Below are 21,420 nucleotides of genomic sequence, written 5' to 3' on the forward strand. Positions count from 1 at the left end.
GTCGTCTTCATGTTTCAGCCTGGGTCATCTACGAATCCCGGAACTATCCGACCTGGTCCAACTCAGGCAAGTGAAGTGTGTTAGCTTACTGACGACTGCATGATCAGATATATATATATATATATACATATATATATATATATATATATATATATATATATATATATATATACATATATATATATATATATATATATTGCATACATGAAATATATATATATTTGCAACCATGGAATCTTTTTTCATATTTTTTCGCAACTTGGAGGAACATTCCGCACACATTATTGTTGTTCAGCGATTCCACATTGATTGATTGATATGTGGGGTTTAATGTTCCAAAACCACCATATGATTATGAAAGACACCGTAGTGGAGGGCTCCGGAAATTTCGACCACTTGGGGTTTTTTAACGTGCACCCAAATCTGAGCACACGGGCCTACAACATTTCCGCCTCCATCGGAAATGCTACCACCGCAGCCGGGATTCGAACCCGCGACCTGCGAGTTAGTAGCCGAGTACCTTAGCCACTAGACCACTGCGGTGGGGCAGCGATTACACAGTTCTAGACATTCCTTCAAGTAATAAATTCAGCTAACGTGTTGAAAAGTGAAGTACCTTGCTCTCACTGTAGGTGATTGTCTTCCTCGTTTTATTATCGACAGGTAAGGTAAGGAGGTAAGTTTATTTACTGAAAGGCAGAGAGGTCGGCGTGAGCGATAGCTTGCTCTAGACTGCCACTCTACACTGGAGGAAGGAAAAGGGGAAAAGAAAGATTAATGGATGACAATGGTGAGATAGAGAGGTGAGTACGTGATGTTCTTTCTAGTTGAGACACATTTTATAGCAGCGCACATCGTCCAGTTGTTTCCAAAAAGGTTATAACTGCTCTTGTGACCGCAGTTCCACTGTTGGTGTCTGGCCAAGGGCCCAACATGGTCTCATCAGTTTATGACCTAATGCGATAAAGTTCAGTAGAAGAAATCAGTGTTTGTCGTTCGCGATCGTAAGCTGGGCAGACACAAAATATGTGCTCAAAAGTTTCTGGCACATCACAGTGTTCACAATTAGGACCGATGTCACTGCGACCGATAAAATGTGCGTAACGTCTGGTGTACGCTACACCAAGACGAATGCGGTGGATCATACTTGTGAGTTGCCGTTTCAATTAAGGAGGCATGCGGAACCTCATTTCCGGGTCCCATTTGTGAAGTCGCCGGTGTCGCTAGTTCCGGTTTGGTCCAGTGCTGAAGTGTGTAGCTGCGCATCAAGCAGGGCGTTCGTGTCAGCTCGTGAAAACGCAATGCGTACTTCAGGGGCACTGCTTAAAGCATTTTTAGCTTCAACGTCTGCCTCTTCGTTTCCCATCACACCGCAAGGTGCGGGAATCCACTGGAAAGATAAAAGATGACCATTTGTTGAAGCAACCTGAATAAGTTCTGTGATTTCTATTGCCAAGCTGTAATACGGCCCTTGATTCATGATGCAAATAATGGTTTGCAAAGCGGGTTTGGCATCACAGAAAATGGTCCAGGCTCGATGTCGCTCACCGGAAATAAACCTTATTGCCTCCCGGATAGCGACAAGCTCTGCGGCAGTTGATGTGGTTTTATGATCCACTTTGAATCGTCGAGCGATATCCATGTTTGGGATGACAAAGACTGTGGCGGAAGTGTTTAGCGTGGTAGATCCGTCGGTGTACACGTGCAGAGGATCACTGTACGTTGTAGAAATGTGATATAGGGTCAGTTGTGTGAGGCCAACAAAAGAATTGAGCGACTTTTTCGTAATTCCAGGTGTAAGGAAAGGACACAAAAGTGCGGTGTTTAGGTACGATTTGTGGCTAAAAGGACTTAAAAGCGCCGAGGAACGCCAAACCGAAACTGAAGAAGACGAGCGGAGGGCAGGTGGCACGAAGGCGATAACAAGAAATGAAAAAGAAGAGGAGAAGAAGGAACGTGCGGAAGCGAGCTCGAGCGTGGAGGCCACGAAGGCAGAAGAAGCAGTGCGCCGCTCAAGAGGACGAGCTCCTGGGAGCGTTCCTGAGCCGGACGTGGGACCCGTACGTGTCGGCCAGGTCGAGCTCCGGCGTGTTCGCTCGGGGTCGAGTCCGCCGGCCGGTACAAGGTGCAAGGACGGGGCCTGCTGAACGGCTCCTGCCTGGGTGCAGTGGCCGGGAGCAGGTTCGTGGTTGAGGCCTACCGGGCGTGGTCCTCGTGAGCCGGGGCCTGACCCTGAACCTCAGGAGTTGCGACCCTGACTGCTGGCCGCGACGTCTGACTAAACGGCGCTGCACACGGTAGCGCATCCGTGTGCCGTCAGCCGTTCCAGCCGCTCCAGCCGTGCCACCTTTGCCCTCGCGCACGTCGACGATCGCATCATGTCGGGACGACGGGGACCCAAACTGTGAGGCAGCGTTTTCCTCTTGCGAACTGAGAACTCTACGCGCTGGACTCGGAGTAAGCGTAGCCGCGAGCTCTCCGCATGCTAGAGCTCTGACTCTCATACATGTTGCGTGACGCTTGGCGTGTAGGGTTGGACATATAGTTTTATTTTCACCTGCCACTTCGTTCTCTAGTGTACAATATAACGCTTCTTTTGTTCGCATCCATTGTTGATGTTAATCCTTTTTCGTCCGCTATCAACAAACACAGTGACGAACGTCCGTAACCATCACACCAGGTATCGTAAAAGAGACAGGTGGTTTAGGCAGGACCCATGGAGGAACTGCAGGGCCATTTGGCAGAGAAAACTTTGATGGTATAACATTTTCATGCCACGATATTACTCTTGAGAAACTGCAATCTGGGTGAGTGGCGGGTAGTACTGACAGTGGGTGCTGTCTCTGTCTGCTCAGTAATCGGTGGTGAACTCTAAGTGGCTCGCAGAGCACCTATACACTGATGGGACAAGCCCGAGCCTCTGCGATTGTCTCATTTGTTGAAGTACAGCGTGGTAGACCCAAGCATCGTCGTAAGCATTGAGCTTGAACACTCTCTAGTGTCTTCACACAACTAGGTCTCATATTGGAGAGCACCGGCATGCTATATCGAATGTATCCCACAAATAGAGCATTGTACAACTGAAGTAGCGATGAATCTGATGGGCCCTATCTTGCTCCTGATACGTGGCGAAGAACGAGAGGAACGCTCTTCAATTTAGATTTAAGTACTGAGACATGCCTCGTCCACGATAGATCTCTGTGAACGACAACCCCAAGAAAATTGTGGTGCGTTACAGCAGGTATCGCTGTCCGATTAATAAATATCGGGTATTTCGACATATGCTTGCGCGTGAACGCGAGCACTGCGCATTTGTCGATTGAAAGAGTGAGCCCCAGACGTCGTAGATATTTGTATGTGATCGTCACTGCACGCTGTAGTCAAGCTCGCAATTCCGGACGAGTAGTTCCGGATACCCATATGCATATGTCATCCGCGTATGCAGTGATCTTCACCGTGCTAGTAAATTCTGCTGCTAGGCCGATCATTGTGACATTTAATAGGATCGGACTGAGAACTCCTCCTTGGGGAACACCACGATGAACCTTATATCGATCGGTGTCTCCGGTACTTGTCGTCATGTAAATGGTGCGGTCCCTAAGGTAGCTAAAATCCAAGCGTATAGTCGTCCACCGATGTCAAAATCTTCCAGTGCGTCAAGGATCGCATAATGCAGCACATTATCGTAGGCACTCTTAATGTCTAAGAAGACCACCGCCACTAGTCTGCGTTGGCTTCTTTCCTCTTCAACGCTGGTGATCAAGTCGACCACACCATCAATGGCAGATTGACCTCTTCTGAAGCCGTTCATAAATGTCTTTGTACATAGCGTAATACTGTTTTCGCACAACAAGTGTTTACAGGGTCGCTCGGAAAGCAGATCCACTCACCGAATTATTCAGAAGAAACGCAAAGTTAATTTCGGGGAGCCTCAGATGAAGTCTTGCTGGTAAAACAACAGAATGAGCAGCTCGTATAAGAACGCGAAATTACAAATACTTTTTGAAATACAACTAATACGTTGTATGTGCCTTTCTGTATTTTCTTCTCCTGATTTTCAAACCATCCTGTTTTCAGAAATGGCTGGCCAAAGCATTTTATGGTGGTTTGATTCCTGTTCAAAGGGCAAGTTTTTCTTATTTTCACTCTGTATGATAAATTGATGTTCAGCGAACGCACAACTTTATGTTTTTTTCTAATTGATATAGTATATAAACATTGTGTCATATAACAGTTCTCGCCACTAACAAACGCATACAAGTAAAACAATACGCGACCAAGGAGCTGTAAAGAGGACGCTGCAGAAATATCGAAATCGAATGAACTCTTTTTTTCTAGAATACATACTTCTTTTCATTACTAACAGTGTCGATGAGTGGCCCACACTATACTTTGCATTCTTTCATTTATTTTAACGTTATTGCTAGGATGGTCTCTATTTTACTTAGATATATTAATGCACAAGTTAAAGTACTATAACCACACTCAGGGAAGGCCCTCGCAATGACGTTATAAAAATGCTCCCATAGGCGATCATATACTTAATTTTTTGCGTTTACACAGGAAAATAACTTTTTATAAAGAACGAAATTGGTTTGCACTAGGTGCCGGTGAAGGTACTTTTTGTTTCTTTTTGAATGATACAGAAGGTGTCAATGTGACTATGATGTCCATGTCAACATTGACTTGTCTTAGTCAATAATAGATGGTATGCGAAATCAGCTCCGTCACCTAGTGGGTGCTGTAGGAATCGCTGGGGCCATATCAGTTATGCGAGGTGGAGCAGACGACGTCATGCGCAGACTACCACAGGACATGTTTTTGCGTGCTGCGTCGTGACTTGGGCAGCTGTATGCGTATACTTTAATTTATTCACGGTGACCAAGATTCTGCACCGCTCCTGTGTCCCCTTTTACAATCATCGTGGAGTGATCAGTTTTGAAGTGAAAAGGGTATATGCGTCTTTTTAAAGAGGTCTTTCGTTGACGATCGTATCGAATCGATAAAATCTTTGGTTTATCGCAGTGATGATACCGTGATAAAGAGTTTGGTTACATGACATTCATGCCACTGTAATTATATTTCCTGTGGTGCGAAGCCGACTGGTCATCACGCTAACCAAGGTCTAACATAAGGCTAACAGTGCCAAACAACCGGTAGGTTGGCCAGCTTGTCTCATATTCCTGGAATCATGAAAAGGAGATTGATGGAGCACATTGCCGGTGGTGTGGCCGCACGCCTTGAGCTGGACCTAAAGCACAGCTTATCATGCTAAACTGGTATGCGTACGAGCTGACAAGCATGTCAACTCACGAGAAAAACCAGTGTATCTTGTAGTCACCGCACCCACTCCTCAAGAAGCTGTTTGCCAGCTTTCCTACTTCTCCGTTTTGTTCCATACAGTTCTCTGACAACTGCATCAATCTGTCGCAATCTCCAGGAGCAACGCGATGACGCAGCACGAAATCGCGTTGGTAGACGTTAGTGTTGATCAAGCATGCTCCTGAAACTTTACCCTGGGAATAATAAAAAATCATGCGCCAGCAAAACACGGCCATCTAGAAGCCGCTGCAAATGATGAATTGAATATGATCAATCGTGTTCACACTAAACTTCCTTTTTTGATCGTGAGGACGACCCTGATGAGGAAAAATACGATGAATAAAAGTGAGGACGGTTCACCGGATCAGCAGTCCAGCTCATCTGGGCTTCTTTGCTATCAGTTGGCTAGGGAAGTTCAGTGTTGTAGTTCTTCAGGCCACAATAAAAAGCCATTGAAACCATCATTACCATTGCGGGAATATGGAAGAGCAAGGTGCCTTCAAAAGCCGCTGTATTAGTTGCAAGAGGACCTTATAGCACAAAACATCGACTAGGCATGGCAAGCAGGCTGGGAACCCTGCTACTTACCCTCATCAGCGGCAATCGAGGGGCCTGCCAACTAAAGAAAGCAGGATGTGAAATCATCGACGTTGGGGAGGGAGGCTTGCGATGCAGACGAGAAGGCTGGTACGTGAGCTGATTGTGTGGTGCCAGCCCTACCAGCCCTGTGACACCCATTGACCCGAAGGTTACAGCCTTATTGTACTCAAAACAAAAATGAATGATGTATCTGATGCCTGAACGCCATCTTCTTTGAGTCCACACGCACTCATGCTCATCTTCTTTTTATGTATAACAAGCACCAACAGAAGTGTCCCACTCAGAACATTGTCTCATTGGTGCTATGTTCCCCAAAGCTAAAACTTGGCTAATGTTCTGCGTCTTTGAGCCGTCATTGTTTCTTCACAGAGCAAGTTTTACAAATCAAGGACCGAAGGATTGTACCCCTAGTTGTGTGCACCCCTGCCAGCGATTCGATTCTCGCGCAACCCTGTCAATGAAGGTGGAGGGCATAATATTGGGAAGCCTGGTCGCTGCCAGCAAGATGAGAAATGCCTAAATATCCAGCCTGTGGCGCACTCATACATGGCAGGCTCACGCTCTACACCACTGGTTTTCCCATATACATGATGCTAAAGGTGTTTGCTATTGCTTTCCTTGTGTTCTTACTCACGACTCCAGCCAGTCGCCAGATTTTTGCCCTGAATGCACAAGTTACAGTATACCAAAGGAGAAGCTCTGGAAAGCCAAGAAAACTTGACTTCCCATCATGCCTTGCATTATTAGCTTTAATGATGAAATTGCTTATTTTTGCTTCTGTGGACAAGAGTAGTCATACTGTCCTAAGTTAATTAGCAAGCCAGGACTGACATTTCTTTTTGAAGTAGTTTCAAATATTATAGCAAGTGCGCAAAAAGCAAATCTGCGTGTAAAAACTTCAGCCGTGGCTTAACTCTAGTTTGACAAAAATAGTGAGAATCTCGGTGGACTCAAGCTGGACAGTTATTGCACACGTAGCAAGTACATACTTTCCTCAACCTTCCCGTTGCCATATTATTGAAGTGTCGTGCCAAGACTTAGAGCGGAGCATTTATTAGCTACAGATGTTAGAGAGGGGAGTCATATAGTCCTCTGAAAACCTGGCAACCTCTAGTGTACCGCCGTGTAGTCTTCAAAAAGTAGCCTTCAAAAGTGTACCGTTCAGATGCACAATCGTTTGCTCTATTTTAAAAAAGAATAATGCTATCTTGATCTCAGATTCGTGCATGATCAGCCGCTTCCTCCAACAAAATATATCTTCTATTGATGTCACTTGTGGGTTCATCTTGGCTAGCTTTATTGCTGCCAGGAAATGAACACGGGACGATAGTTGTGACGTGTTGCAAGAAAAATGTTTCGCTTGTTTACAGATGAGTTCTCACATGCAAAGAGAGAAATGATGAGCAACCTTTGCCCCACGCGATAAAAAAATAAATAATATTGTGGGCCAGTCGCGCAGATGTACAGTTTCGCCTACATCTCTTTACCCTTAAGAGAGAGGCTTGTAATCTTTTCTGGCAGGGAGCCGAACTGCCTCGCATGTTAGTGTAGCAGCATAGTAGTGATTACTCCTGCAATTCATCTCGTTTGTGTGTCATGCCCAAGTCCTTTCGCTTGTTCGTTCAACAACTACATTTGTAAACTTTGTATCAGAAACAAATTATTACTAAAAGTTGATAATCCACTGGCCGTATTCCTGGTTATCATAGGTTTCATCTCTTTCTCTCCTAGAAACGTATGATCCTTCTTAGCAAGTGTCCTACATCATCAGTTAGTTTTGAACAAATTTGTCACCATGACTGTGGATTTTAATCCTCAATGACCACCGCGTTATACAATAGAAATATTCATAAAATTCAGCGGCAAAAATTCAATGCACATCCACGAAATGAATGATGATGAGCAGAGCGAAGTATCCGTCATTCCTTTGCGCTTTCACCTGTGCGTCCATGCGTTCGAATGTGTGCCCGTTCATGTGTCCATTCGTGCGTACGACCGTGCGTCCATTGGTCCGTGCATCCATGCGTCACTTCGCTCATACGCGCACCCGTTAGTGCGCGTTATCTTGCGTCCGGCCGTGCATCCGTCTGCACGTGCGCCCATGCGTCAGTGCGCCCATCCATCCGTCCGTGTTCCTATCCATCCGGCTATTCATCTGCTTGTCTGTCTGTCCTTCCATTCATCCACTTAACACTTCAAGTACCGCCATCTCACTTTTTTATTATATATTCAACACATACAAGTATCACCATCCAGTGGACGATGCTAGAAGTAAACAAAAGTATATACCCCATTTCTACTGTCAGCGCTTTGTAAACACTAATAGCATGATAACGACGCCGTGCTGCTTTTTTGCAACATGTGGGCATACGGATATGTGCCCGAGGGTGAGTATGTGGCAGAGGTTACGCACTACGACAACGGAGACGCAAAAATCACGCCATAAGAAGCTTTGCCCTCAAAAGATACCCATTGCTTGTTCTGCCCTAATGCAAAGCGTCGTTGTAACTATACGCATCTTTGTTTTCGGCCATATATTGAGGGAAATATCTGGTACGCCAGAGCCTTGTACAATTCAAATGTTTTGTATATTGTTTTACGTGTATTCGGCATCAATAATGTTTACTTATATATGTTGTTAACACTTGTCCTTTAAAATTTCTTTGTTGCGCACTGTTGGCGAAAAAAACGCAGCGGGATTCCAGGAACGTGATTCCGCTTAAAAATTTTCATTCCGCATGTTTTTTCATTTACTTTTCAGTTCCATTGTTTAAGAGCCCTCCAGAAAAAGGAAAGGGAATTTAAAGCTGTCGTCTAATGTGGCTGTCGCAGCAGCGCTGATTGCACATTAAAGGAGTGAATTCCCAATGTCGCAGTGATGAAGCCTATTATCAGCAAGAGAGCTTTGTTCATTTTACGATAAATATGTACTCTCGAGCCTAAATTCGCTACTTCACTTTCAATATTTGTTTTATGGCCATGATACGGTTCCTAAAGCTGCAAAACTGTAAATCAATTAACGAATTAGTTTGTTCGGTACATCAAAACTTCTGTACTTGATAATTATTCTTATTACATTTATTGTATTGACACCAAGAAATGCTCTCATAGATGACGCAATTTAATATATTACTGCTTTGATTATTTTTCGCCATCACTAAAGCTGAAGCGCAAGAACGTCGCATGCTCCAAGCAAACGATCTGCGAAGAAGGGACTTGTTGCCTTGAATACGGTCGCCGCCGTAAACGATGCAAACCACTCGGCAAACGTGGTGACGCTTGTTCACCCATGGCTCTCACTGCTGTGTACTTGCACTCTTGCCCCTGTGGTCCACTTGAAGGTAAGATAGATTTTGGATTAGCGTTCTTTTAACCAACAAGTTCGAGCTTCTCTCGTCAGGTGTTTTCATACAGTTTTTTCTATAAGGAATTAACTCTGAAAGTATTTCACCATCAAGCGAATCCTTGAAGCAACCACGTGGGAATAAAACCAGATACAGGAATATTTTGAGCGTTTCTCTGAAGTATTGCGCAATATACAAGCAAACGTGTTTCAGACAAAAAAACATATGTATTTAAAACATGTGCAACGACACATGTCCTTCTATTCTTTATAACATGAACCAGCAGAAACATGATCATATTTTCGATAAAGACTCATTTCGCTTACCTATTTATGGCGAATGTCACGGGTAACTAATAGTGGCGGATGAGATTTCAAAGCGTAAACACTCGAAATAGTGTCTAAAGGTTCAACCAAACTGAAATATTCTTTTTCAATACTTCAAAGCTATTCAAATGTCTTCTTTGGTGACTTTTGTATTCATATACTCAAAACAGAGTGTTCGTGAATTGAAGCAGCCATAGACTCTTCTAATGATTTGGCGGAAGTCTAGTACTTGTTGATGACAGCTTAAGCAAGAAAGCAGGGAGGCAGAAAGTAATAAATCTCCAACCGCAGGTCCCGTTTTACCTAAATTCTTATTTGAAAAAAATGGCCTTTAGCACGCTTTTATTTTCACAAATTTAATGCTCTTTATTCCAACCTCTTTTGCGCTGAAAAAGCTTGATTGAATGGTTCTAACTGCCAGATCCATGATAATTCACCTTTGTTCGTTTCGCAACCCCCTCAGATAATGTGTACATTGCGCGCTCTCATCAGAAATTTGTGTGAAGAATATCTCGTATAATTAGAGACACAGAAGTCCGAAATTGTTTTCTTCGTACGGGACTAATCATTCCAATTGTTTTAGTATATATACATGCCCAGAAGTTCAGCCAGTTTGGTTAGAAGTTTCCGTATTTTCTCTGGTGCCCTACTTATAATGTCCGCGTGTCCTTAGCGAAAGCACCTTCTATAAATGTTTTGAGGTGTTTGCATTCGCATAAAAAACTGTAAAATTCTATTAATATTTTTCACCATCACCACCATTTCACGCAAAAATGTCAAATAGCTCCTCTTGCATGACTTGCGTTTTTGGTGCTGTAGGTTGTGGGCTGAAAAATACGTTACCCACTACAAAAAAATCTACGGAGATGCAAACAAATTGAATACGTAAAGTTTCATTTTAAACAAGTTGTTGAACCCCACCCTATTGTGTGCTAAGCAGGAGAAGAAACCGTGGTAAAGCGTAGCTGTGCGATGTTAGGCGAAGCGGGTAGCTGGGGGAAAGCGTGCGACTACTAAAGCTTACAAATGCCAAAAAAATGCCGTATACAAATCAAAGCGTACCTTTTAGGGGTGACTCACCAGGCCCCTTACGAAATTTTAGTTAGACAGTGGAAGTTGTTGGGGGTTCAATGAGGAACATTTTGCCGCAAAAATGATTTGAATCGGTTTTTCACGAGCGGAAAAAAGAGGCCTTTTGAAGCGGTGCGGAACGAGGATGAGAAGAGGCAAGCTCGAAACACTTGCCGCTCCTTCGCGTAACCTTCGCAAGCCAAATTTTTTACTTACCCCCTCCGGAATCCGACCAAGATGTCGCGTGCGCATGACGTGACCAAACAAGTTCAACCCCCGAGCACGCGGCAGTGTTGCTTTCTTGACCAGCTTTATTTTGTGGTCTTCTGCATGTTACTGCGGGACGGTTTGGAAACGCTCGCTTAGACTCGGTAGAATAGATGAGGACAACGAGTGCGCGAACGCGTAGGAGCGTTCTATGGTGGTCGTCTGCTCGATGTGCTCACCGCGGGTACATGAACGCATGCGAAACGCCGACACATTAGCCCCGCATCTTGTTGCAATTCATGGGAGAAAATGGAACAAAAATGGCAGCCTATCCACAGAGTGAATGATGGAGAGAGGGGTGAAGCATCCATCCGTCCATTCGTTCTTGCTTCCGCTCTTGCATGTGTCTGCCTGTGTGACCGTCCATGCGTCCATCCGCCCGTCCGTGCGTCTGTTCGTGCATCCGTACGTTCATCTGTGCGTCCGTACCTGCGTTCGTCCATGCCTCCGCCCTGCGTTCGTCCATGCGTCCATCCATCCGTGGAGCCATCCGTGCGTCCGTCCATGCATCTCAGTGTGTCCATTTGTCCATCTATTCAACACTCCAAGTACCACCATCTCGCATCTTTTCATCATATATTCCCCATATAGGAGCACCGCCATCCAGCGGACATTCCAAGGACTAAACGAGAGGTGGCACACGCACACTTTCTTACGGCTTCCGCTTCGTGTATACTTCCCACCTTTAACCACCTCGAGTTGATGGTATATACTAGTTCACTGTATTCATGGTACTGCGGCTCAATGCTCGCTAAACCTTTATAAAACCAAGAAGGTTACGCCCTGCGACTATAACGTAGCAACCCTTTCTTGTCAGATAGTGCTTAATGTACATGCCAATGGCTGCTAATGGGGAATGAGAGACACGAGAATTCGGCTTTTATTTAACGCGTGCTCTGCGAATTTTTAATTTTTCGACACCGCACAGGAGAAATCTCCCACTGGCACCACCTTGCAGGTCAAAACATAGGACTGGTTACACGCTACAACTGCTACTAGTACTACGAGGGACGAACGGCTGGCGCTCTAAGGATCTTCGCCCCTAAAAAGACGCTCACAGTCTCTTATTGCGTCTCATCATTTATGTAGTACTTTATTATTCTCTTCAAGAAAAAAATACATAAACTACGCATGTCGTGTTGAATAAATTCGGGAACGTCACGTGCCACTGTTTCCAACGTCCAAGCAGAATTGTTTACGTAGAGGACCACTACACTTTATTTGCATGTACGCAGACCCATTCATACGCGCACGTCATGCCCCCAATTTCTGTGCGCTTGCTTGCAGAAGAGCGAGAAAGCAGCATTCATTTTGAAATTTGACCCATTTCCTCGGCGCGTAGCGTTGAAAACTTTGGCAGACGTGATCATGAACGCCTCGTGTACGCATTGCGCTTGCCTGCTCAAAATTGTCAATCCTGGTGAGTGGCCCTTTAAAGATATGTTTAAAACAGGGTTTTGACAGATATGGCATGCTAAAAACCCGCGGACAGCACTAGGTGTCAAACAGGTATTATTTTTCACTGTCACATCTTGACAAGATTATGGCGTCTAAGTTCGCCGGAACGCGAATATTAGAGGTTTTCAAAAATGTTGGAGACTTTCTCATTTTATGAGATAGCAATTAAGTTTTGTTCTACTAGTGTGATTGTAAAAAGATGAATATTTTCAACGAAAGCCTCCACCGCTTGACTTCATCTAATAGGCTTCCGTGCGAAGCTGTGGGAAACTCAAGGCTTCCGTGGGAAACTCAAGTTTAACGTCATCGGCGATTGGCTTCATGACACCACGTGCCTTGAAGCCACTTCTGCCTTTTCGTTCATCACATTGTAAAGTAATAAAAAGAGCCACTGCACACACTTCTTTTTGGAATGCCATCAACAGTTCATGTCATCAAAGTGTTCACAGTAGATTGTATGCGCAGTTGTCGAGGTCTCAAGATGCGTGCTTCCCGAAAGCATTACCGATTTCTGTAGCGAGAAGCTTGTTGAAGAAGGCCAAAGATCGTGAGACTGCGCAAAAAACACCGGAGATGGCCAAGAATAAAAAAACGAAAGGCGGTGGCACTCCTATGTCTGCATCAGATTTCGCACCACCTAAAGATACTGGGAAAAATCAGAGGTCACGTTTTTTTTTTCCACTATCAATAAACTGTCGAAGCTATGCAAGCCAACTAGACCTGTGGATAGAGATGATGGCTGCCCTACTGAGCAAAGAGTTCTAATTGCAGGGTATGCTAAACGAGTGTTCGATGACATACCCTTCCCCCGGGTTAGCGGCATATGGGGGAAAAATAGAAAAATGTTTCAACATGCGTACGCTACAGCATCGACAAAAGCAAAAAAAAGGTAGAGATGGCTTTTTCGAGCCACATTGTTTTGTTTGTGACTGCGCTCTTACTTTTGGTCACACTACAATAATCGCAAAACGACACGTGAAAAAAAAAAGGTTCGTTATTGAAGCTGCGGTAAACAGAAAAGACAATGAGCAAACTTTCTACAGCACTTTCCGGAAAATTTTTATGATTCTTGTGGGAAGCAAACTCTCATGCCCTTTTTTTTTAACTTTGAGTAAATGAATTCTTCTTCGAATGGTGAAAGGATGCTTTCGACAGGATGTGTTTGTGCATAGACAATTTTGCATAGTTATACGCGCATGTTTCTTTGTAATAAACTTCAGTTGTAATTTAGCGTTCGTCTCCGCGTATCCCTCCTTCGTTCACGTCAATGAGTGCGCTGGGAGCTGTTGTAAGTCTTCACAAACTAGCTTAGTCAAAAACCTTGCTCGTTTTCTGAGGCGAAGCAGCTTTTTCAATCACGTGTGTGATGCCATACGTACCTGCGTCCGTGCGAACGCGTTCGCACGAGTTCTCCTCGTCGTAGATGTTGGAGCAGTGCTAAGTAGGTCCCGGCAAAGCTGCGCGTTGACGCCAAGCTCACCCCACACGCTTACGTCGCAGGTTCAGGCAGACGTCACTCTGCTAATACACCCACAGGTACTGCCTCCTCCACCCACTCACAACACAATGCTCTCTTCCCTCCACCCCTCCACCGCCCGAAACGCTCGACTGGCTGCCCACACGCTCCAGCCCCTTAGTACACTAGAACTACCAGTCTGCCAGCTAAACACTTATTGCTCAACGCGACTAGCCAACGTAACATTCACAGACCTATTTAGCCACTTCTTATAGGCTTGCAGGTACCCTTTGGTGATTGGGAGATTTCAGTCAAGCTCCTGTTTTGCAGCTTTTTGTTTCTTGCCCTTGCGTTTTCTTTTTCTCTTGTAAAAAGGAAATTGAAAATAAACTTGAAACTTGAAACTTTGGCAGGACGTGTGTGAAGAAAAACGTCACCGTAAGTTGTCAAATCTTATGTCCACGCTGGGCCTAACTTCACACTGACCCTGCCTACCTCGCTCGTGCGGGTAACTTGGTGACCCTGACACATGTCCGGACCTTCCCTGAAAAAAAATGTCCAGTATGCGGATTTTGTCAAAACCGACGAGGCACTCGGCAGTCACCACTGCATACTCAATCAGACTACTCTTACACATCATTTGTAAGCACTTTATAGAAAAGAGAAAATTTCTAGTTAGACACAGTTTCTACAACTGTACGCCAATCGGAGCGCCTTTGCACAGGAAGCATACCATGCTTTATCCCAGCAACTGGTTTTCAACCTTTCTGGCTCACAAACGCACATTAAACTCTTGGAGGTGACTACAGCAGTAGATGACCACCACCTTCAACTCAAAACGCCCCGGCACAGCCTGGTACACCAACGGCGCCTGTAAAAATACGTAATTCCGAACACCGAGCACATTCCGAGAGCGGTAGTGTGCGCGCGTGAGCTCGCTGAATCCAATTGGGTGGACCAAGCCAACCCCACTTTCCAACAAATGTACAGCTTGAGTACATGCCACTTTTTCCGAGCCTTGATCGATCTGACCTAAACTCGAACGGAGACACAAAATCATCTCTGACAAGCAATTTAGAGCTTTTATATAGACATGGCGAAATTGGCAGGTACACTCTGAGATCAGTAGCTATGAACACAGCAACACCGCTAATGGTCCGCCTTTGGTAAGCAGGTACCAAGCATGCGGCGCTATATCAACTAGTGCACCTAGGCAATATGTGGCGAGAAACTGCATTGGGAAAGGATAACTCATTGTTAAATCACTTGCCGATCTTCCCGACTGTACCTACCAAAGTTACTTGCATATATATCGTTTACTTCAATCAGAGAAAAACCCCTCAAATTATAGTGAAAGACCACCCTGGTCACCATAATACCCACATCACACAAACCCATTAGCGTGGATTACCTATGCTTCATCTTCTTCAAAAGTTTGTAGAAAATTAAAAAAACATTGGTGCCCGACAGGTTCTCTAAGTTTATGGAAGCCAAAAATACACTTGCAGAGACAATGCTCCAATGCCGAATACACAGATCCGCGCAGTACATCTTGCTTCAGCTCGGTAATGACATCCCCGATCTAGTCGAGTATCCCAAAAAAAAGAAAGTTGTGCTTGCTTTAAATCTGACGGAGGGTTTTGATGTCGTGACTCACGAGATCATCTTACGCATGTCTCACAGATGCATTGTGGTCGGAACACTTTCAACCACACTACGTAATTTTGAACCAAGTGACAATGACATATTCAGATTCACTACACTGAACATTGCTCTTACTGATAGGGCACGAGAGGGACCTCACAAGGAGCAGTACAGTCATTCTTTCTATTCATTGCGACAATGTTAAGACCCCTTGCTCAGGTGGCGAAAGTCTAAGTCATACAGAATGCACTATATATATACTCATCACCATATCTGCGGCACACATCTCAGCTACAGGTATGGAGGGACACCTGCAGGCTGCTGCGGACATCTTGTGCAACTACGCCCATCGCAGTGGCCCTCAGTTCTCGCCGTCCGAATCACAATGTGCGCACATTAGTCCATCATCAAAGTGCACCAACAAATAGAGCTCTAACTTCCCAGTGTACATATAACAGAGCGTGAAGAGATGAAATACTGGGGTTCTTCAAGAACATATTCGGCACAAAAAAAAACAGTAGCTAAGTATACGTAAGGCAAAAGGCAAGGTGGGCTGGATAGTTCACCAGGTTTTTAATAAGCATAGGAGGTTACGCTGCAAAAATTTCTTGTGGCTGGCCCATGTATTTTAACAAGCCGTGTCCAGTACGTATCTCCAGACCTCCACTTACGTTGGTTTTGAGGGATTGCACTAGATGTTATTCTCGACAATATCAAGACGAAAGTCATCGAGTCTATGGTAAACACCTGCAACAAGCGCCTTCTCGGCATGGGGATGGTAAACACCGTGAAGGAGCTGCCAGACAAGCACTTCATAAAGTAATTGTGATGTGATTCTGCGCGTTTGAGATGTGCGCTGTGCCATCAGCCTCAACCAAAGAGGGCGACGAAGATGATGCTCGGTCACGACACATGTGGTCGTGAACATCTTAAGCCAATATTGCGCTTCCACGATGATTTAGGAGAGCCACGAGAGAAAAACAGCGACTTAAGGAAGACATGGCTGAGTCGGAACCGAGTGACGAAGGTGGCCAGGGTGTGGTAGGGGCGGCCAGCAGAGCTTCCGCATCACGGTCTCAGCAGGCTCCCACCTGTGCACGGAGCTGCTGACGTGATCCAGGCTTGTTCTGCTCTTCAGGCGCTGGCCAACTTCTGGTGTTGGCCGGCTTCGTGTGCGATTTGTTGCTCTCGAACGCCGGAAGGTCACTCACCTCAACCATCCTGACGCTTCATTCTCTGTAAATGAGCGATGAGGGCATCTCTCAACCTATTCGCCAGACTTCCGCTGCTTCACGGGTGCGTCTTCGCAGTTACTCCGTCGCATCTGCTGCAAGGAAGGCGTCCCAGTGAATGGTGATATTGGTTCGCTCCTGTGACCTTGTAATTCCGCGCACTGCTAGCATGTTTTAGCCATTTATTATTCCTGTTAAGCTCCTACTTTTTCATGCTCTGTTCTTTGTCTGTTGTTTACTCTCTTTTGTCAGTTTCGTAAATATATTGAGTGTTGGGAATTTGGGGTGAAAGCAAATGGTCTCGTCAGCTCTTTTCCCGATGATGGTTATATCCTCGGTTTTCTGTTTACGTGAACCTACACGAGAGCTTGCCCAATAAATAGCCTCGTGACAATTGGCGGCCGCGTCAGATCAACATCTTTTACCACTTACCTCTCCACACTAGAACAGGAACATGACAAGAGCAGACGTAGAAGAATTGGCAACACGCATGGGCGATGAAATGATGGCTTGGTGTAAGAAACGTGAGAGGCGAATTCGAAAAGAAAGGGAGGAGAAAATGTAGTTTGAAAAAGAACTAAGAAAGAAGAAAAATGACATTGAAGAGTTAAAACAAAAGACGCTTCAGTTACGACTGAAAAGGCGAAGGCCGAAATGAGGGGACTGAAAAGTAGATACTGGCGAGAAGACTTTTCGTATCAGAACTCCAAAGAGCAGATAATCGACGTGTTCTCCAATGCTAGGACCTTTATTAGCATTTCAGTCTCTCTTTTCAATGGCAGACGTGACAACGCCTGTGATGAAACTGTAGAACTAGATTCCCTACAAGTGGACGCAGATTTGAAGGAAAGGGCGAGGGCGACACACGTCGCGGTTTGGTAACCGTGATTTACATGGCTTCACAAGAAGCTTCAGCTAAAGAACAGTCAAGATGTTTGTATAGCCATTTGGCTACGCGAAGTGGTGCAACGGAATGCGCATTAACAGCAGAGGTATGGAGTCCTCTACACAACCCTGACGAAAGGGCGATTGATCTTTGCTTAGAGTGCACATCTGAAAACCGATGGCGAGTATTTAATAGAGATGACGATTCTTCCGGTGCAGGAAGCAAAACAAGTGACATAGCAAGGAACGTATGCCTTGTGGACACATCTAAGGCGGTAGCTGTAGAGTCGTCCTCTGTAACACTGGCAGATGTAAGCAGTGGCACAGGCATGGTCGGAGAACATACAGTTAGCTCGACTCTTGGCGTTGTGATTACGTCATGTCAAAGTAAAATGTGTAGCATTCTGTGCGAAGAGCAGGAAATGACAACAAAATCATTCAGTTTGGAAAACAAAATGAAGTTATATGAAGGAGCATTTGACTTATGTGCAAGCCAAGTAACAAACTCCAAATGTGATGTAGCAGTGTCTGTCTGCCTGCCGCCAGCTGTATTAACAGATGCTGCTGGCAAGGCTGATGGCCATGTGGATAACATCCTGATGCAGAACTACAGGCACATTTCTGATCGGAAACGCTACAAGGCTTTCGTTTTGCATTCAGATGAAAGAAACAAATATTCTGTTCATCTAGTGTGGGACGCTATAACCTGAAAGTTGAGTTCAAATAACCAGTCGCCGCATGCGGATTTAGACCCCATGAACGAGGACTTACACTGTTTGTATATTTACTGGGTTTAAAAGTTTGCTGTGCCGAGAAGTGTGATTTTCATGGTTTTGGGCAAGACGCTGTAGCTTGGCTATGAGCTGTGTAGTGAACTTCTAGTAAATTTTGTGTGAACGTGCAAGGTAGGATAAGTGAATTGATTGTAAGATTGGTGTTACCGTTGCCCCGGATGTGTGTTGTGTGTGGTGAAACGCGCACTTATTTGCATTTGTTTCTGGACGGAAAAACGTTTCAAAGGGGGGATTTTGTAATGTCTTTGTGTGCGTTTGAAAAGCGCGCCACGCCCTCAGCCTCAACCAAAGAGGACGATGAAGATGGCGCTCGGTTGCGGCACGTGTGGGCGTGAACATATTAAGCCAATAAGGCGCCTCCACAGAGATTTAGGAGAGCCACGGGAAAAAAACAGTGAAGCGAGGCAGACGTGGCTGAGTGGGGACTGAGTGGAGAAGGTGGCCAGGGTGTGGTAGTTTTGGCTTGCAGAGCTCCTTCATCAAGGTCCCAGCGGGCTTCCACCTGGACACAGAGCTTCTTCTTGTCACCTGACGCGCGTCAGGCTTGTTCTGGTCTTCTGGCGTTGGCGAAAAAACGTCTCCGGCTTCGTGTGTGATTTGCGGCTGCCAAACGCCGAAAGGTCACTGACCCCAACTATCCCGACACTTCCTTCCTTGCAAGTGAATAATGTGGACGTCTCTCAACCTATTCGGCCGACTTCCCCTGCTACACGAGTGCCTCTTCGCCATTACTCTGTCGCATCAGCTGCAAGAAACGCCTCCCGGTGTATGGTGATATGGGTTTGCTCCAGTGACCATTTATTTCTTCGCACTGCTCGCATCTTTAGCCCCATCTATTACTCCTGTTAAGCTCCTTCGACTTTTGCATGCTCTTTTATTTCTGTCGTTTGCTCTCTTTTGGCAGTTTAGTAAATATATGGAGTGTAGGAGATTTGGGTGGAAGCAAATGTTGTTGTCAGCTCATTTCCCGATGATGGCTATGACATCGGTATTCTGTATACACGAACCTACACGAGAGCTTGCCAATTAAATAACTTTGTGACGCTAATATACCAGAGTGTCCCAGACATAACCCACTCACCGCCTTCTTGCCCGACTTCCCGACTACATATCAATCATAAATATATACGGATGAGCACAGCACATTTCAAAAACATGGAAATAGTCCCGGAATCGGCGGCTTCATACAGCTAGCGTGACTTGAGATGATAACGTGGCCGATGCCTCGAGCAAGCCTTGGCTCACCACTATGGTCACAAATTCAGAGTTTTCTGTGTGGACACCTCGGGAAGCTGCACGGAGATTGGTACAAGAACTTGGTGGGCCACCAAAACACCGCAGTAATTGGCCTCATCTTCCATGCCCGTAATATTTCGTAAGCGGGAGAGATCGAGATCGTGCTAGCCGCCGCTGATCAGAACACGAAGGTCATTATCCGGACTTAAGGGCGCCCCCCTCATTGTTCAACATAGCCACGTCCCGTACTTTGCCAACAAAATTCTGCAAAACAGCCGTTGCCTAAGTGAGCCGCACACCGAATTTTAGTATGGGCTCTGACTCACACATACCACAATTGAAATGAGGTGGCCAAAGATGCAGTCCTCACGCTCACTCTCCGGCCGCAGTCCTCGTCCAGTGCAAATCCACACCTCGATATCAATTGCCTTGCACCTTTATTGAAATGCGAAGATATTACCAATCTGGCCTTCACATCTATCCACAGCCCTATAAGAGTCAATTCTCCTTCGCCTTTACACCAACACTGTATTGTGTCTGGCAATCCTATAACACTTGAACCACGCTTGCACGGGGAATACCTGCGCTGTGAAAGGAATTCTAGTGACACTTCCTACATAGTTCGGGCGGACCGAAATATCCCAAACCTCCCCTTATATTCAACCCTTCTCGGCAGGAATGAGAGGAAGCCCTGCTCGGCTCCTCTGACCTGGCGGCCCAACGGGTCTTGGTTCAGCGTGCTCGGGCCACGGCCCGCACCAATGGGCTCCTATAATGAGGAGACCGCATAGTTGTTATAGGATGAGGCCCCTTAAGGACACTGCCTTCTTCCCTGTACATAACTGATAGAACTCTATATATTTTTCATCACCTTGTGCGGATATGTAAACATGACTTAATACAAAGATTCGCCATCCGTTAGTCATTTTGGAAACCTATATTGGTGTCAATAGGTCATTGGAATGTTATAGCAATAATTTCTTTAGAAAGGACTAATATAAGATATGAAAAATAGGTCTTTTATGGAAAAATTAGCTGAAATTTTGTACAAAATATGCCTTTCCTTTCCCACCATCTTCAATACCTTGGGCCTCGCATGAACGAATTTGCGTGACTGTGACCCACTAGCTGAGGCGATACGGGGATGCCTGGTGTCAGGCGTCAGAAAGATGTAGTCCAGGGAAGATGACACATGCCAGGCAGAAGTGACCGAGCTCATAATTAGGAAATCGAGAGTGCAGAGGTAGCTGCGCATAATTAGGAAAATGCTGTCGATAGAAGACTGGCCACGCCGACAAGAGGTGGCAGGGTTTGTGTTCTAATAGTGTTTGCCGGGAGAAAATATTTGTAGTGCTTCTACTTGCCTACAAGAAAGAAAGTAACAAAATATCTTCACCTTTTTCAGGTAGCTGCGTGGATGGAGTTTGCAAGTAGTTGGCATTCATAAAAATAATTGTTTGCTCTATGTCGTGCGAAAAAAATCAAGAATCTTTTATGTACAATGAAGCATATGAGTCTTCGAGTTACTTTTTTGTACCCTGCTTTAGTGGTCTAATGGAAAATAAATTTGGTTTATAAAGCACTACCGAATTTCGACTCACTGACCCCAAGAATAAAAAAGGCTTCACAACCCACTTCTTTCAAAATGCAGGATATTATCACGATTGCGCTTTGTAATTATCAGCCAGACTATGCCCTTGCATAAAAATGGCCTTTCCTACAGTGCGCCAAATTAAGGTGGTCCGCAGATTTTGACTCTCACTGCTTTGGTTGATGTTTGCGCAT

General features: G+C 45.2%; 1 protein-coding gene across 2 annotated transcripts in view; it reads left to right on the forward strand.

Moving 5' to 3' along the window:
* Positions 1-21,220, forward strand: part of LOC119185328 (uncharacterized) — a 147,465-nt gene extending 126,245 nt beyond the window's left edge. For both annotated transcript variants that reach the window (XM_075866348.1, XM_075866349.1), the window contains 4 exons: positions 19-66; positions 4,078-4,125; positions 9,086-9,263; positions 21,041-21,220. In XM_075866348.1, coding sequence (XP_075722463.1) covers positions 19-66; positions 4,078-4,125; positions 9,086-9,263; positions 21,041-21,069 — 303 coding nt within the window. In that variant the 3' untranslated portion in view covers positions 21,070-21,220. The remainder of the gene's footprint in view (positions 1-18; positions 67-4,077; positions 4,126-9,085; positions 9,264-21,040) is intronic.
* Positions 21,221-21,420: the final 200 nt, after the last annotated feature.

This window comes from Rhipicephalus microplus, chromosome 6, assembly GCF_043290135.1.
Source record: "Rhipicephalus microplus isolate Deutch F79 chromosome 6, USDA_Rmic, whole genome shotgun sequence".
Lineage (NCBI taxonomy): Eukaryota > Metazoa > Arthropoda > Arachnida > Ixodida > Ixodidae > Rhipicephalus > Rhipicephalus microplus.